Here is an 18998-nt window from a genome sequence, read left to right on the forward strand (position 1 = left end):
TGCATCCAGTCTGAAGAGCGAAGACAGAACAAAGGAATCAGAACACTGAGAAGAATCCCTCAGAAGAATGATGCACCTAATAAACATGTAAGGAAACTTCTAGAGCATGGACAATAATGACTCACAGTTAAGTCCTTCCGGTTTTCAGAAAAAGACGTATGAATGGGAGGTAGCCTAAATCGTAGGTAGATGCCTAAACATTGACTGTGCAGATTTGATTGATTCCAGCTCTACATAGACAACCCCAGGATCTGAGCAGCTTGTTACTGTGGGGGAAAAAAAGTATTTGATCCCCTGCTGATTTTGTACATTTGCCCACTTACAAAGAAATTATCATTCTATAATTTTAATGGTAGGTTTATATGAACAGTGAGAGACAGAATAACAACAAAAAAATCCAGAAAAACGCATGTCAAAAATGTTATAAAATGATTTCCATTTTAATGAGGGAAATAAGTATTTGACCCCTCTGCAAAGCATGCCTTAGTACTTGGTGGCAAAACCCTTGTTGGCAATCACAGAGGTCAGACGTTTCTTGTAGTTGGCCACCAGGTTTGCACACATCTCAGGAGGGATTTTGTCCCACTCCTCTTTGCAGATCTTCTCCAAGTCATTAAGGTTTCGAGGCTGACGTTTGGCAACTCGAACCTTCAGCTCCCTCCACAGATTTTCTATGGGATTAAGGTCTGGAGAATGGCTAGGCCACTCCAGGACCTTAATGTGCTTCTTCTTGAGCTACTCCTTTGTTGCCTTGGCCGTGTGTTTTGGGTCATTGTCATGCTGGAATACCCATCCATGACCCATTTTCAATGCCCTGGCTGAGGGAAGGAGGTTCTCACCCAAGATTTGACAGTATATGGCCCCGTCAAATGATGCGGTGAAGTTGTCCTGTCCGCTTAGCAGAAAAACACCCCCAAAGCATAATGTTTCCACCTCCATGTTTGACGGTGGGGATGGTATTCTTGGGGTCATAGGCAGCATTCCTCCTCCTCCAAATACGGCGAGTTGAGTTGATGCCAAAGAGCTCCATTTTGGTCTCATCTAACCACAACACTTTCACCAGTTGTCCTCTGAATCATTCAGATGTTCATTGGCAAACTTCAGACGGGCATGTATATGTGCTTTCTTGAGCAGGGGAACCTTGCGGGCGCTGCAGGATTTCAGTCCTTCACGGCGAAGTTTGTTACCAATTGTTTTCTTGGTGACAATGATCCCAGCTGCCTTGAGATCATTGACAAGATCCTCCCGTGTAGTTCTGGGCTGATTCCTCACCGTTCTCATGATCATTGCAACCCCACGAGGTGAGATCTTGTATGGAGCCCCAGGCCAAGGGATATTGACAGTTCTTTAGTGTTTCTTCCATTTGCGAATAATCGCACCAACTGTTGTCACCTTCTCACCAAGCTGCTTGGCGATGGTCTTGTAGCCCATTCCAGCCTTGTGTAGGTCTACAGTCTTGTCCCTGACATCCTTGGAGAGCTCTTTGGTCTTGGCCATGGTGGAGAGTTTGGAATCTGATTGACTGATTGCTTCTGTGGACATGTGTCTTTTTTACAGGTAACAAGCTGCGGTTAGAAGCACTCCCTTTAAGAGTGTGCTCCTAATCTCAGCTCGTTACCTGTATAAAAGACACCTGGGAGCCAGAAATCTTTCTGATTGAGAGGGGGTCAAATACTTATTTCCCTCATTAAAATGCAAATCAATTTATAACATTTTTGACATGCGTTTTTCTGGATATTTTTGTTGTTATTCTGTCTCTCACTGTTCAAATAAACCTACCATAAAAATTATAGACTGATCCTTTCTTTATCAGTGGGCAAACGTACAAAATCAGCAGGGGATCAAATACTTTTTTCCCCCACTGTAATTGATAGCTATAGCATGGTTTAAGTAGGTAGGAGACAGGGTGGTTTTAACAGCAATAAGTGCTATTTATTCCCTCAGTCAGGAGGAGAGCCAACACAAACATGACTGTTCTAATGATTCATCACACTCTCCTTTCTTCGCAGACTTGTGACTAAACTAAGTGAAGGAATCGGGAGGAGGGAGGAAGGAGTGGGTGTCAAGAGATTGTGGATTTTAACTGTGCAGTGAAGCGCAGCCATGAGCAGGTAAAACAACATCAAACAGACTGCCTGTGTTCGTCACATGGCTGTCACAGAGATGACGAGAAAGAGAGCGAGAGCGAAAGAGAGAGAGTCAGCTGATCACGGGGCAGGGAATGGTTCTGTCACACGCATACACGTTTTCTTTACACGCAATCCAGCCTTTCCCTGTAAATACCATACCAGAAACACACCCTTCTGAGGTCAACATGAATATCTTAATGTACCACACCCTACCAAGGTTTGAAATAGTCCAGATAGATAGAACTACTGTGTGTTAGGATGCCTCTGTGCAGCTTTCTGTCATTAAAGCCCCCATGCAGTCTTTGTCATTTATTTTCATATCATCACTGTATGTCATTTATATCACTCTGTGTGTTTATTTAATGAAAATAGCTCCAAAATATATCTTTTGTATAATTTATTTCCCTGACCCTCTTTTGGCCCTTGAAATGCTCCTACACAAAAGGGCATTATAATATTTTTTTCACAATTTCAGTGTTATTTCAACCTAGTGTGGAAATATAATAAAAAAACAGGAAATCCTGTTTTTAACTGCACTGCCCCTTTAACACCTTCTTTGACCATGGAGACTTCTCCCTCAAGCCTCTTCCTAGACCTCGGCAATGGGCTCAACCTGTTTCCTTTCCACAATCCCATTCCATCTCTTACTTTTGATTCCTGAGAAGGGCTACAATGATTGCTGTGGGATAATGGATTTTTATTTTACATAACCCACTGCCATAACGCCCTGGCTTCAGTTTACCCGTGTAAACTAGCATATTGTGTCTGTAATGAATACAATGGGAGACAGAGAGCTGGTTTCAAGCGCAGGGCACAGCAGGTGTTTATTGTAAAGGACCACAGGAGGAGGCAGGTAGCTGGGTCCAGGGGCAGGCAGAAGGTCATACACAGTGGTCCAAAAAGGCAACAGTACAGGCAGGGAAAAGGCTAGTAACGTCGTCCAGGAGATCAGGCAATAGGTTGATAATAGGAAATCCGATAGGCTAAAGTACAAGCAGGGAATAGGTGTCGTTAGTGAGGCAGACATAAACTATCATACACAAGAGGATTAAATTACAGTAAACACAGCACTCCGAATAGAAGTGTGTCATAAAACAAACAATACCTCACAATGATGGGGTGCAAAGAACTGAACTAAATAGTGTGTGATAATGACATACAGGTGTGTGAACAGGTGGTCAGAATTCTGGTGATTGGGATCTGGAGAGTGAGCTGCGTTCAGGGGATCTAGGTGTTTGAGAGTGTAAGCTGGAAAGTGGGCTGGAAAGTGAGCTGTGTTCAGGGGACCTACGTGTTTGAGAGTGTGAGTTGGAAACAGACGTTACAGTGTCAAGTTGTCTTCAGGTTCAGAGTGTTTAATAGTCACAGGGTTGCAGGTGTGATTGCAGGGTACAGTGAAAATCTTAGTCTTCGAGCTCCAACAAGCAGGACTAAGTAAAATAAAATAATGAAAATGGTCATTTAAAAACAACAATATAAATCATTAAACCATGGAGTGGTTATGGTCAGTGGGACTTAATACATTCAAGATCACATTTCATAGTACAAAACCTCAGGTATAAACAATGAATAACTGAAGGCTTAACAAACCACTCCAGTTGGGAGAGGAACCTTTAATCTTGTCTTCCCATATCAAGCCCAGGGTTCTGACAGGAGAGTGAGGGAGTAAAAACACTCTCCTCAGGATAGGTTGTTCTCAGCTTGTCTCTGCTCCACTGGCTGTGAGAATTAACTTTGCATCCCAAATGGAACCCTATTTCCTATGTAGTGCCCTAAATGTGATGTTATTTGGGACGCGACCTACTGTAAGGCTGACAGTTCCACTGCCCTTTCTCAGAAGGCTATGATAGGTCACTAAGTTTGGCTCACAACAAGGAAAGCTGGGAAAGAGTCCTTCATAGGGTTGCAAAAGGAGGGTATGACAGGAGGTTGGTGGCACCTTAATTAGGGAGGACAGGCATGTGGTAATGACTGGAGCGGAATGGGTGGAATGGTATCAAATACGTCAAACATGGTTTCCAGGTGTTTGATGCCATTCCATTTGCTCTGTTCCGGCCTTTATTATGAGCCGTTCTCCCCTCAGCAGCCTCCACTGGAGGTTATATTATTGGAAACTTTCAAAAATTACCAGAAAATACCAGAATATTGATAACTTTCAAGGATTTTATGTAATCTATCACAAGACATCTAGTGACCATATTGGGTATCAACGGCGTCTGTAATTATATCAAATCAAATTGTATTTGTCATATGAGCCAAATACAACAGGTGTAGACCTTACAGTGAAATGTTTACTTACAAGCCCTTAACCAACAATGCAGTTTTAAGAAAATTCCTTAAAAAAATAAAAGAAATAAAGGTAACAAGTAATTAAAGAGCAGCAGTAAAATAACAATCGCGAGGCTATATACAGGGGTACCGGTACAGAGTCAATGTGCGGGGGCACAGGTTAATAAAGGTTATTGAGGTAATACGTACATGTAGGTAGAGTTTTTAAAGTGACTATGCTTGGACCTAGACTTGGCGCTCCGGTATCGCTTGCCATGCGGTAGCAGAGAGAACAGTCTATGACTAGGGTGGCTGGAGTCTTTGACTCTATGTCAATATCTCTTTGTTATAAATATTTTGGTGTCAAACTGGTAACTTTGGTCCCAAAGATAAACCAAAGACAAGATACCGAAGATTCCAATAACTTTGGTAAATTACCGGTAGCTTACTAGCTTTGTAACCCTAGTCCTACACTACAAGGGTGTGTGTAGATATGTGTGACCAAGTGCAAATATGAAATGGCACCCTACTTCCAATCCCTACGCTCTGGCACTACTTTTTTTCCAGCGAGTGGTTGAGAGTAGTGCACTATAGGGTGCCATTTCAGACGCTGACGACATGTAGTAGCCTACATGGTACTTCAGTGCAGGGCCAGAGCTTTGCTATTAGTGTGCTAATCAATTATTTGAATCGGCGCTAAAAGGTTTTAGATAATTAAACTATTGGAGAAAATAATAATTTGGGGAATGAAGGGTTTGCAATTATACCTCTTCATTAGTCCTGTCACAGGAAATAAATCAGACTGCACAGCAGCCCCAGTAAACATGAAGTCCTTTAGCTGGCAGCAACCTAACAGGAAGCCACCGTCAGACCATGTGTTTCTGGTCTGAGTGGTTTTTACATACCATCAACAGTAGTCTCTCCTAATAGAATGTTACAAAAATCTAACATAGTACTTAGCCAGAGCACATAATATTGGGTTCTGGCTTCCAAGAGATACACTACGTGGCCAAAAGTATGTGGACACCTGCTCGTCGAACATCTCATTCCAAAATCATGGGCATTAATATGGAGCTTGGCATTGTGCATGGTGATCTTAGGCTTGTGTGTGGCTGCTCGGCCATGGAAACCCATTTCATGAAGCTCCCCAGGAACAGTTCTTGTGCTGACGTTGCTTCCAGAGGCAGTTTGGAACTCGGTAGTGAGTGTTGCAACCGAGGACAGATAATTTTTACGTGCTACGCGCTTCAGCACTCGGCGGTCCCGTTCTGTCAGTTTCCATTTCACAATAACATCACTTACAGTTGAACGGGGCAGCTCTAGCAGGGCAGAAATTTGATGAACTGACTTGTTGGAAAGGTGGCATCTTATGACAGTGCCACGTTGAAAGTCACTGAGCTCTTCAGTACAGGCCATTCTACTGCCAATGTCTGGCTATGGAGATTGCATGGCTGTGTGCTCGATTTTATAAACCTGTCAGCAACAGGTGTGGCTAAAATAACCGAATCCACTCATTTGAAGGGGTATCCACATACACTACATGGCCAAAAGTATCAACAGTAATACTAAAGATTTCCATCATCACATAATGTGACCCATTGTAAAAACACCTATAACTGATCCATGTGTGTTTTGTCCACCTTTATTTGTGTCAATGTTTCTGAGAAAGGCTACATAAGGGGTGGCCTCCTGTTACAGAGAGACAGTAGGATCTGTCCCAAAAAGCACACTATTCCCTATGTAGTGCATTACTTTTGTAAAGACAGCAGAAACACTGCAGGTGACGTCAGACACAGAAAAAACTGCCAGCCACCTGCAGAGCTCTGAACTGAACTGCTACCTCGGCTGATTTCTGTTGGGATTATGTCATCTAGTTAGCTCTCCTCTCCTTTCCCTTCCCTTCTCCTCTCTTCTGAATCTTAATCTTCTTCCTTGGGGAGAGAAATCAGGGAGGGCCATCTTCCAGACTTTCTGAAATAAGATTTAATAAAAAGCACACAACTTCACATGGAGGGGGCTGCCTAAACAATGGAGCCTGAACGACATCAGAAGACCTGCCTCCATCTCTCACAATGTGATCGTTTTATAGGGTTGTCATTGGATAGAGAACTGCTAGAGCGTTGAGCCAGTAACCGAAAGGTCACTGGTTCGAATCCTCGAGCCGCCAAGGTGAATATGCCATTCTTCCCTTGAACAAAGCAGTTAACCCCCAAACAACAACTGCTCCCCGGGCGCCGATGACGTGGATTAGGACAGCCCCCTGCACCTCTCTGATTCAGAGAGGGGAAGACACATTTCGGTTGAATGCATTCAGTTGTGCAACTGACTAAGTATCTCCTTTGCAAGAAATCAATCTATACAATACATCATTGATGAATGACTCCACCGCTAATGTCTGAACTTGGTTTGAGGCAGTCAGCAACGGATTGATGTTGCTTTTATTGTTATTGTTTATTTTTAAATATCAGATTTGCCTCCATTGTGTGTGGCTGGCCTGGCCCTGCTGAGAATCTGTGACCATACCTGTCTATATACCTTTGAGCTGTGTTTCTAGGTTCTGGGCCTGGAGCCATCAAGCCTCTCATTGGGAGTGGGTGTATAGGGGGTGGGTAGTGGGAATGTGCACACCTTTGGGTCCCGGGGACCAGGAGTGAGAAGCACTGCCTTTGAACAATGTCAGAATATCCATGACCTTGAATGTACCTGACCCTCTGACCTATTTTAAATGTATGTACATGTAACTGTATGAAGCAATCTGAAATTGTAAATCCTTAAATGTGTAATAACTTGAAATATGAAAACTGGGAGAAAAAAACGTAATGACTAAATATATCAACAACGAAAAAGAGAAGGGATTGATAGCAGAGGAGGGAAGGCAGGAAACCCTTTGATGTTCTTTAATATCATCAGATAAGGGTTTTAGAATAGTTTTGATGATCATTTCATAACAGAGTTTATAGGTAAAGTAGAGGGCCTTGCTTTAGAATCAAAGCGGTGATTTGAGAGAAGGCAAGAGGAGAGACGTTGTGCTCAACCACATGACCTCTGAATCATATGACTGACGTTCAGCGCCGCCTGAGGGTTGGGCCGACACGCCCCCTGATCCCCACACACCCACTTTAACACACATTAAAATTAAACTAAACCCATCAAACTAGTTTCAAGATGGAATGAATGGGAATGTTCATCATTTTTCTGACAAAATATTCAATTATACTATTCAGCAGCTGATCAGAGAAGACAGTTTTTCCTTTGATCGTGTAGTTAATCATTCCATTCAGACTATTTCCAATAGAGTTCTCGTTTACATTAAACACCATGCTGTCTGACTAGTCATTACTATGTTAACTGCCATAATCTTTCCTCCTCCAAACTTCAAAGGCTTACTCTTAAAAATCCCCCTCCCTGAACAGCTGAACTATAACAGAGAAGAGAGGACCAGCCTGCCTGGAACATAATGCAAGTATGAAACATAACCCAGCAGTAAGAAACAGTAAGAGTAGCAAGATCACGACACCAGAAAGGTTTACCAATGCTGGAGGCGTCAACAGTAGTGTTACCCAGAGGACTATCATTCTTCAAGAGTCACAACGGGGTTGTTTCCCCTTTATGTGACGTGTTCTACCCCTGTGCTGAATACCAGGGAAGCGAACCCATGACTAACACTAATCTACACACAAAGCAACGTGCTATCTGCTAGCTAGCCAAAATCCTGATTTGAGTTGGCCTGTGAGCAACATTATTTTAGTTCTCATGGAGGGTGACGTCACTGCACTGTGGGATACCTAGTTATCATCTGCTACATTTATGTGGTTCTACTGTACCTCCACTGTACTCTCAGTGTCTGGAACAAGGGAAAGTGGCTCAGCAGTCTCTGTCTGTCTGTCTTCATGTAGTACATTGTGCCACAACAACACAGGTTCATATAGTTCAGTGTCAGGCAGCAGCATAGTAGAGATTGAATCACGCCAGTGACAGTGTTGGGGAAGTGGTGTGATCCAATCACAACCAATGTTTCTGAACTAAATTGTCCACACACACGAGCTGTAACGTAATAAGACTGCTGGATCTGCAGTGATACGGTGGCAGTCAGAAGAGGATGTTGGAATGAGGATAGACTTTCCAGTATTTTCTTTTCCTCACCCAGGCTCTCACACATCACATCAGACTGACTGCACTAGGATAACCCATTTCTGCCGTAAAGCAGCTTGGCAGGGATTTTGTTGACGCAGTTTCACGGCAGGCAGGCAGGCAGGCAGGCAGAGGCAGAGAGAGAGAGAGGCAGAGAGAGAGAGAGGCAGAGAGAGAGAGAGAGAGAGAGAGAGACTCAGTGTGTGTGTTCTATTCTCTCTCCACCTGCTACCAGAGATCCATTACCAGGCAATCCCACACTACTCCAGGACTCCCAAAGTTCCACCCCACTGAAGACAGATTATTGGTGTTCAACAATACATTTAGCCTGCCCTGAATACATGCAACACACAGTAAACTGCAGTCATGTAGGACATTGATGGGAAATAGTTTCCTCATTTTATATGCTCTAATACTACTAGCATCGTGGTAATGATGATGATGAACTAACACAGAAATATGCTAGCTAGCCACATCACCTGATACACAGAGAACAATAGCTATTGCTCCTCTTGAGCAGTAACCTCCTCCCCAGGCTGTGTGCAAGACTACTGGAACAGCACTGCTGTTTGCCCCTGAGAGGATAAATACAATTGTATTGAATGGAATTGAACTATTCCCATCACCATATCAGCTGGAGGAAGAGGCTGAGAAGAGGTTGCTGGGAAGGTACATTACAATATAGCGCTCTAATTAGCCCTTTAGATGTCACCCAGAGACAACATCAATGGGGAGAGCTCGCATGGTGACATTCATTTGGCCAGTCAGTCAGACCAGCTGAGAGCCTACAGAGTCTGTAGTGAAGGCCTATCTATCACTGATCTCCAAATAGACTCCATCATCGCTCCTGTCAGGATTTTGTTCTAGGTGTTATGATATATATTTTTTCCAGATGTTCTTGTTTTAGTGAATGTCTGCTACTGTATTTGAAACTGCTTCACTGTCAATGACAGTCCCATGTTACACATAGTGTAGGTGTGGTCATATCCGTTCTCTCTAGTCTAACCACTGAGCTAGATGCTGTGAATGAGGTGTGCACTGCACAGACAGTGTGGTAAAGTACTAGTAAAACCACCAGCACAATGTCCCTGGCAGCAGGTTGAGTGTCAGGCATGTCATCAAGCAGGATTAACACGCCCTATGCTTGTACAGATAGTACCCATCCACCACTGTGACTGTTGCCGGGCCGGTTTCGCCAGGTATAATTCCATTGGAACACTGTCGGTCCTCCTGCTCAACATCTCTCATTCGTATTATTACAGACATCTTCCCAGAAACAAGGAAGTCAGAGACATGCCACTCACCTCTGTTGATGTGGCTGGGATGGATTTACCTGTGGAGACAAAGAGGAAAGTTGTGATCAACAGGGAATTTATGACTAAAGCAAAGCATCTTAAAATACATTGGCTTGGTTATGAACTGGATGTGAAACTATTTGTGACTGAGAAGGGCTTATGCAAACATGATGAACTCTCAGAGCTACAATAAGATGTTAACAACTGGCCCAGCCAACTCATGACAAAAGAGAGGCATGTATTGTTTCATGCTAAACCTTTACTGTATCTAAAACAGAGGCCACAATTCAATCAATTGCAGGTCAATTAAAATGTGAAAATAATGCCGCTGGGTCACTCAGACTGTTTCCGTACACTGCTTCTGAAGGACAGATGTATGTGTCGATAATTCAATATGACAACGTCTGCAGAGGAAGCAGCATACGAGACGTCAGTTTTAACATGGTTAACAGGTTAACACCTCAGATACAGCCTGAACTTTCTTATTGAACCTGCAGTGTGTTTTCCCCCTTTATCTGGTTTATTGACTTCATCTGGGCCTAATATGTCATGAGATACTGTATGCATTTAGGTCTCGCACATGAACCACTCCTGGGCTGCTGACTGCAGTTGCCATGGCAACTCACTGGGAAGTCAAACGCCCATCAGCCCGAGTCAGAAGGTTGACGAGCAACAAAGGCTCCGGAGACTCCATGATGGAGTCACTAAGTGGCCATCAGCCATGAAGATAATCTGCTCAGTCAAACAAGGTTATTATTATCAGACCATTAGAAAATGAAAGCTGTTTAATCCAGTGAGGCGGAACCACCATCTTGAGCAAAATAGGTAAAGTACAACACAAGTGCATTATAACACAGACTACCATGGGTCTAAACTTGCCTATATGCTCTAGCACAGTAGTTAATAGGGCCAGGATTATTTATATGACCGTAAACCTGACCAGGAAAAACAGGGTCCATGGAAAGAGAAGAAGAAGGAAGAAGATTGAGGAATGTGTCATGAAGACAACATCATTAACTGGGTCACAGTCAATGAAAGCAGCAGTTCATTCTCACCACTTGGTTGGTGGCATGTGACTACTGATGACACCCCGCCTCTGCCTCTCTCACTGCCTCTACATCTGCCAGGCAGTCTCTCTCACTGCCTCTACCAGGCAGTCTCTCTCACTGCCTCTACATCTGCCAGGCAGTCTCTCTCACTGCCTCTACCAGGCAGTCTCTCTCACTGCATCTGCCTCTACCAGTCAGTCTCTCTCACTGCCTCTACATCTGCCAGGCAGTCTCTCTCACTGCCTCTACCAGGCAGTCTCTCTCACTGCCTCTGCTTCTACCTCTGCCAGTCAGTCTCTGTCACTCCCTCTACATCTGCCAGGCAGTCTCTCTCACTGCCTCTACCAGGCAGTCTCTCTCACTGCCTCTGCTTCTACCTCTGCCAGTCAGTCTCTGTCACTCCCTCTACATCTGCCAGGCAGTCTCTCTCACTGCCTCTACCAGGCAGTCTCTCTCACTGCCTCTACATCTGCCAGGCAGTCTCTCTCACTGCCTCTACCAGGCAGTCTCTCTCACTGCATCTGCCTCTACCAGTCAGTCTCTCTCACTGCCTCTACATCTGCCAGGCAGTCTCTCTCACTGCCTCTACCAGGCAGTCTCTCTCACTGCCTCTGCTTCTACCTCTGCCAGTCGGTCTCTGTCACTGCCTCTACATCTGCCAGGCAGTCTCTCTCACTGCCTCTGCTTCTACCTCTGCCAGTCAGTCTCTGTCACTGCCTCTACCAGTCAGCCTCTGTCACTGCCTCTGCCAGTCAGTCTCTGTCACTGCCTCTACCAGTCAGCCTCTGTCACTGCCTCTACCAGTCAGCCTCTGTCACTGCCAGTCAGCCTCTGTCACTGCCTCAACTTCTACCAGTCAGCCTCTGTCACTGCCTCTGCCCGTCAGCCTCTGTCACTTCCTCAGCCTCTGCCAGTCAGCCTCTGCCAGTCAGCCTCTGCCAGTCAGCCTCTGCCAGTCAGCCTCTGCCAGTCAGCCTCTGTCACTGCCTCTCCCTCTGCCTCTGCCAGTCAGTCTCTGTCACTGCCTCTGCCAGTCAGTCTCTCTCATTGCCTCTGCTTCTACCTCTGCTAGTCAGTCTCTCTCACTGCCTCTACCTCTGCCAGGCAGGCTCTCTCACTGCCTATGCTTCTACCTCTGCTAGTCAGTCTCTGTCACTGCCAGTCAGTCTCTGTCACTACCACTGCCTCTACCTCTATCAGTCAGCATCTGTCACCGCCTCTGCCTGTCAGCCTTTGTCACTGCCTCTCCCTCTACCAGTCAGCCTCTGTCACCGCCTCTGCCTGTCAGCCTTTGTCACTGCCTCTCCCTCTACCAGTCAGACTCTGTCACTGCCTCGGCCTCTACCAGTCAGACTCTGTCACTTCCTCTGCCAGTCAGCCTTTGTCAGTCAGCCTCTGTCACTGTCTCTCCCTCTACTTCTACCAGTCAGCCTCTGTCACTGCCTCTGCCCATCAGCCTCTGTCACTTCCTCAGCCTCTGCCAGTCAGCTCTGCCAGTCAATCTCTGCCAGTCAGCCTCTGCCAGTCAGCCTCTGCCAGTCAGCCTCTGCCAGTCAGCCTCTGTCACTGCCTCTCCCTCTACCTCTGCCAGTCAGTCTCTGTCACTGCCTCTGCCAGTCAGTCTCTGTCACTGCCTCTGCCAGTCCGTCTCTGTCACTGCTTCTACCTCTACCAGTCAGTCTGCTTTACTGCCAGTCAGCCTCTGTCACTGCCTGTCAGCCTCTGTCACTGCCTCTACCTCTACCAGTCAGTCTCCTTTACTGCCAGTCAGCCTCTGTCACTGCCTGTCAGCCTCTGTCACTGCCTCTACCTCTACCAGTCAGTCTCCTTTACTGCCAGTCAGCCTCTGTCACTGCCTGTCAGCCTCTGTCACTGCCTCTACCTCTACCAGTCAGTCTCCTTTACTGCCAGTCAGCCTCTGTCACTGCCTGTCAGCCTCTCTCACTGCCTCTCCCTCTACCTCTGCCAGTGAGCCTCTGTCACTGCCTCTGCCAGTCAGCCTCTGCCTCTACCTCTGCCAGTCAGTCACTGGCCCTGCCTCTACCCGCATACACACAGCTAAAATTAATCAATAGACTTCATTCAAGAAACTTCTGGGTTTGGCCTAAATGTTCCTCCAAGCCACCACGTCATCGTCATGAAATGTTCATTAACTTCAATAACGTGACCAAGCAGATGATTTTTTGATGACCCTCTCCACACACACAATGACAAGCTCTATTGTAATGCAACATCCTGCAAAACAACATGTTCAAATCATTTGCTTGTGACTGCCCCATTCATTGATGAGAAAAAACAAGATGGAAGCCTGATATTTCAGGACGTCAACAAACCTACTCACAACCAATGGTCCTTATTTTCAAATCCAATTTATTTTAGAAAGCCTGTTCTATATGGGAAGATGTCACAAAGTGCTATACAAATACCCAGACTAAAACCCCAAACAGCAAGCAATGCAGATGTAGAAAGAAGCACATTGGCTAGGAAACACTCCCTCGAAAGGTAGGAACCTAGGAAGAAACCTAGAGGAACCAGGCTTATTTTGACACTCAAAGTAAGAAAAAACAATTTGCTTTTGTTACTGCCATGCAGGAAACAGACAACGGACAAATCCTGTTATTCTCACACAAACTGGCTTCATCATCGAAGGAAAGAAATCTGATACAGAGACCTGGAAGCTGATCAATACAAGGCCTCAGACACACAGAGAGAGGAGGAAATCACTTTCCTTTCCACCTTAACCTGTGCTCTCTCTCTCGCTCTCTATCCCCCTCTCTCTCATGCAGTGTATTATCCATCCCACAGCTACAGCGTGACAATCTAAACAACCGCGAGGACACAGTAGACATTATGACAAATGGTGAATAAGTGATCCAGTGGCCTAATGGTTAAGGCATCAGCCTCCGGAGCTGGGGATTGTGGGTTCAAGTCCCACCTGGGTCTGTTGAAAGCAGCTGACCATTAGATCAAAAGTTCTTTCCAAGATCTGCTTGCATGAATTTGGTAGTGTTAATCACTGTCAGTACTAAATTCCTAATTGCCTGATGCAAATAGTGAATTCCAAATGAAAGAGTCAATAGTAGGAGACCAGAAAAGTGACAATTGTGACCTTATGCCTAAACTGCCAGTCCTGTACTTCACAAAACAATCTACTATTTGTCCTTCCCTGTAGAGCATGGTGTTTGCAACACCATGGTTGTGGGTTCGATTCCCATGGGGGGCCAGCACAGGAAAAAAAAAATGTATGAAATGTATGCATTCACGACTGTAAGTCGCTCTGGATAAGACTGTCTGCTAAATGACTAAAATGTAAATGTATCAATCTGGTAAGATCGGGAAATGGAGTAAAAGAGTAGCTAGATCTATTTGGTCAGTAGGAATAGTGACGGGGTTGGTGGGTCTGTGACAAACTGGCTGGAAGAATGCTCTGTTTCTCTGAACACAGCTGATATGCCTTGGGGGAGACCCCTTGCTCTGTAGCCCAGTTAACCAGACATCAGAGTGGTCAGTCCTGAGAATCCATCAAATATGGATATGATGTAACAAATCAGTGTAGAAAGATATTATTATGGATTTAAGGCACCAGAAAAAGAAAGGCGTCGTAAGAATAAAGTTAGTCTATCTACATTAACTCAGATGATTAGCTTTAGTCATATTAATGTAATAATCAGATGGATAAAGTGTAATAACACACGTGATGATACCACATTTAATAACAGCATTGTCTGTAGAGTAGCCATCCTCAGACCAGTAGCAAACCATGCAAAACCTCCCATCCCCAATTACTATTACTGAGTTACTAATACATTGCCAGGCACGTCAAATAAAATACAGTACACCACAAATTTCACCCTTACTATGCAGTCCGTTCATAAATGCCAAAAAGGTCCCGTGTGTCTCTGCTGGCAGAGGATGGTGCTTGCAACGTCAGGGATATGGGCTTGATTCCCACTGGGGACCAGTATGAAAAAGTACGAAAATGTATGCACACACTGGATAAGAGTGTCTGCTAAATGACTCAAATGTAAATGTAAAAAAGCTGTTTAAGCATGGAGTACATTGAGTCCAAAGCAAATATGCCATCAAATTGACTCAGCACACATTGACTCAAGGTGTGTAACTGAGTAAGAGCTAGGGTACAGCTTCCCTGTGACACCATGGGTAAATAAATAAAGACATATTCTGGGTGAAATTGAGTCTGCTTCTGGGAATCTGATTACAGGATACTAGCCAGGGGGAAGACCGACAGGAACTCTCCACGAGCAAAACAAGACACATTACTTGTAATTCATAGTCACTTTCACAGGTAGCCTGATGACTCACAGTAAATTATTTCACTGCTTTGTTGTTCGCTACATACTTTAGTCTGAGACTGTCATCATTGAAATAGTTTGTGGTGACGAGCGGCGTTGTACAAAACAAAGTCATTTGCGATTGGATCATCTTTAACCAATTAAATTTTACATTTTAGTCATTTAGCAGACGCTCTTATCCAGAGCAATTTACAGGAGCAATTAGGGTTACGTGCCTTGCTCAAGGGCAGGTCGACATATTTTTCAGCTAGTCGGCTCGAACCGGCCCAACGGTCTTACCCGCTAAACTACCCGCTGCCCTATCAGAGTATGAAAGCCAATGACAAATATTCAAGCCACCGCTTTACCCATGTTTGTTCTGGCTTTGGCCAACCCATTGGTTTCTGTACCAATCAGACGGCCCCCAATGTGTTCGCATTCGCATAATCTAACGTAGCAGGTGTAAAATGAACGTCTGAAACTAGATCCCTTACATACTGGACCAGACGAGAAGAAAAAAAAACTGTCGTGGAGGTTATATTCTGCACTGTTCAACCAATCCAGTAAATGTGGAGGAGGAGTTAAGATTGTGTTGCCTTGTTAACGTCACAGGCTCTCTTTCCATTTCCTGAAAACCGGACAGAGGCTAGCGTTTGGCCGGAGCAAGGAGGAGTATGGGTAGCCAAGCAGTTCCAAAGGCACACCCAGACTACACACATCACTTGCTGTGTCATATCAGGTGTGACACAAGACAATGTCAACAGTTTAGCTAGGCCCTAGCTGTTAAGGCGTAAGTCCATCGATGACTACAGTGATGATGATATGGCTTGGGGCCATCATGCAGTCATGCCATTGGTTGAGGGTCTTTGTGGCAATGAAAGCACTCCATAAAAAAAGTCCAAAATAACAAAAAAGAAGGTTGATAAGGGGCCACATATTATCAGTCAAGGTAGCCTACTCCACCCCCCCACCCATTGTACAGTGGATTCAGACCCCTTCAGGAAAGTATTCAGACCCCTTGACTTGTACCACATTTTGTTACATTACAGCCTTATTCTAAAATTGATTAAATTGTTTTCCCCCCTTATCACTCCACACACAATACCCCATAATGACAAAGCAAAAACAGTTTTTTTTACATTTTTGCAAATGTATACAAAAAATACTACTGAGTCTCCTCTGCCTATCCTCTCAAGCTCTGTCAGGTTGGATGGAGAGCTGCTCCCGAGTGGTGCAGCAGTCTAAGGCACTGCATCTCAGTGCAAGAGGCATCACTACAGTCCCTGGTTTGAATCCAGGCTGTATCACATCTGGCTGTGATTGGGAGTCCCATAGGGCGGCGCACAGGTTTGGCCGGGGTAGCCCGTATTTGTAAATAAGAATTTGTTCTTAACTGACTTGCCTAGTTAAATAAAAAAAGAGTGTCACTGCAGAGCTATTTTCATGTCTCTCCAGAGATGTTTGATTGGGTTTAAGGCCGGGCTCTGGCTGGGCCACTCAAGGACATTCAGAGATTTGTCACAAAGCCACTCCTGCATTGTCTTGGCTGTGTGCTTAGGGTCATTGTCCTGTTGGAAGGTCAACCTTCACCCCAGTTTGAGGTCCTGAGCACTCTGGAGCAGGTTTTCATCAAGGATCTCTCTGTACTTTGTTCCGTTCATCTTTCCCTCGATCCTGACTAGTCTCCCAGTCGCTGCCGCTGAAAATCATCCCCACAGCATGATGCTGCCACCACCATGCTTCACCATAGGGATGGTACCAGGTTTCCTCCAGATGTGACGCTTGGCATTCAGGCCAAAGAGTTCAATCTTGGTTTCATCAGACCAGACAATCTTGTTTCTCATGGTCTGAGAGTCCTTTAGGTGCCTTTTGGCAAACTCCAAGTGGGCTGTAATGTGCCTTTTACTGAGGAGTGGCTTCCGTCTGGCCACTCTACCATAAAGGCCTGATTGGTGGAGTGCTGCAGAGATGGTTGTCCTTCTGGAAGTTTCTCCCATCTCCACAGAGCAACTCTGGAGCCCTGCCAGAGTGACCATCGGGTTCTTGGTCACCTCCCCCGATTGCTTAGTTTGGTCGAGCGGCCAGCTCTAGAAGAGTCTTGGTAGTTCCAAACTATTTCCATTTAAGAATGATGGAGGCCACTGTGTTCTTGGGGACCTTCAATGCTACATAAATTAGTTTGGTACCCTTCCCCAGACCTCTGCCTCAACACAATCCTGTCTCAGAGCTCTAGAGACAATTCCTTCAACCTCATGGCCTGGTTTTTGCTCTGACATGCACTGTCAACTGTGGGACCTTATATAGTCAGGTGTGTGCCTTTCCAAATCATGTCCAATCAATTGAATTTACCACAGGTGGACTCCAATCAAAATGTAGAAACATCAAGGATGATCAATAGAAACAGGATGCACCTGAGCTCAATTTCGAGTCTCATAGCAAAGGGTCTGAATACTTATGTAAATAAGGTATTTCTGTTTTTTATTTGTAATACATTTGCAGAAATGTCTAAAAACCCGTTTTCACTTTGTCATTATGGGTTATTGCGTGTCTTGATGAAAACATGTTTTTATTTAATCAATTTTTGAATAAGGCTGTAACATAACGAAATGTGGAAAAAGGTAAGGGGTCTGAATACTTTCCCGAATGCACGGTATGTCACTCTGGGCCGCAACAAATTGTGCCATGGAAATATGTTGTTTTTTCATTTTCTCAGTAGGCTATTTTATAGAGTGTGAATGATGAACATGAACATGTGATGTGTGACAGGGATAAAACAACAACACCTGAGCCAGCTGACTAAATGCAATAGCCAACAATTGGAAAGCATGACATATGAATCTAGCAGTCGGTGTCCAGCTGCCTTGTTGACCTAATTTCTACATAAATAAAAAATTATTACAGATTTTCTCATTCTAGGAACTGGTAATATTACCAATGTGTTGGAGAAATGAAAAAAAGACTGAAAAAAATCATGAACGGATTGCAAAAACATCATTACATAATTATTGTACCTACCATCACTGCCTTCATATTGTAATTTGACAGCTCCGTCTTTCTGAATCCTCACATCCCGTGGTCCCTCAATCCTTTTCGGAGTATCCACCACTGATGCACCGGTAGCTGGGCCAGAATTCCTCCTATGTCCCTGAACCAGGTTTATGCAGCATTGGTAACACACTGCCCAAGCCTGCTCTTCGTTTATCGGTTGGCTGTAGAGCATTAAAATCTCCTCCAAAGACAGTTCACTTCCCCCTCTTTCCTCCATTCCGTCCATTTTTGCCATCCCGGGATACGGCGTCTCATCTCGCTGGACCGCAGCAGGGCCGATCAGCTCTCCGCTCTCGTCCGAATCTCGCCGCTTGGCCATCCTTTCATTCTATCGACCGAGAAGGGCCGGTGATGACACTAATAAACGGGGAGCCGCAGATAAACAAACGATCCGGGCAGCGTGAAGACATCGGAAAAGATGCGGTTCCCTTGCAACAGCAGCACCACCACGGACAATGATTATTATTTCCCCCGCCTTGCAGTGTTTTCGTATGGGTACCAGTCATATGACGGATTGTTTGCATGGTCTAAACGCCTGTCAGGTTTCGGTCGATTTCAGAGGAATGCATACATAGGTGACATGCGCAGCTAAAGGTTGTTATTTCCCACTTTCCCTGTTATTTTGTGCCATCTGCTGTCCAATTTGATAGAGTACGGTGTATGTGAATACATCTAGGCTACTCTGGCAATTATGTTATGCTCTCAAACAAATACTATTTCACAATGATGGATTTGGGAGCACATTTCTATTCATATTGAATTCCTCATATTAATGTTTGAAGGCAG

General features: G+C 44.8%; 1 protein-coding gene and 1 non-coding gene across 4 annotated transcripts in view; one reads left to right on the forward strand and one right to left on the reverse strand.

Moving 5' to 3' along the window:
* LOC106605542 (protein spire homolog 1) overlaps positions 1–18712 on the reverse strand; it is a 61300-nt gene extending 42588 nt beyond the window's left edge. For 2 of the 3 annotated variants that reach the window (XM_014201320.2, XM_014201321.2), the window contains exons 1-2: positions 18180–18712; positions 9833–9861 (exon numbers count right to left, since the gene is read on the reverse strand). In XM_014201320.2, coding sequence (XP_014056795.2) covers positions 9833–9861; positions 18180–18531 — 381 coding nt within the window. In that variant the 5' untranslated portion in view covers positions 18532–18712. The remainder of the gene's footprint in view (positions 1–9832; positions 9862–18179) is intronic. The other variant, XM_014201322.2, reaches the window with a different exon arrangement.
* Positions 13743–13815, forward strand: trnar-ccg (transfer RNA arginine (anticodon CCG)). The gene has a single exon. It is a non-coding gene; the product is annotated as a tRNA-Arg (tRNA).
* Positions 18713–18998: the final 286 nt, after the last annotated feature.

Source organism: Salmo salar, chromosome ssa05 (assembly GCF_905237065.1).
Source record: "Salmo salar chromosome ssa05, Ssal_v3.1, whole genome shotgun sequence".
NCBI lineage: Eukaryota > Metazoa > Chordata > Actinopteri > Salmoniformes > Salmonidae > Salmo > Salmo salar.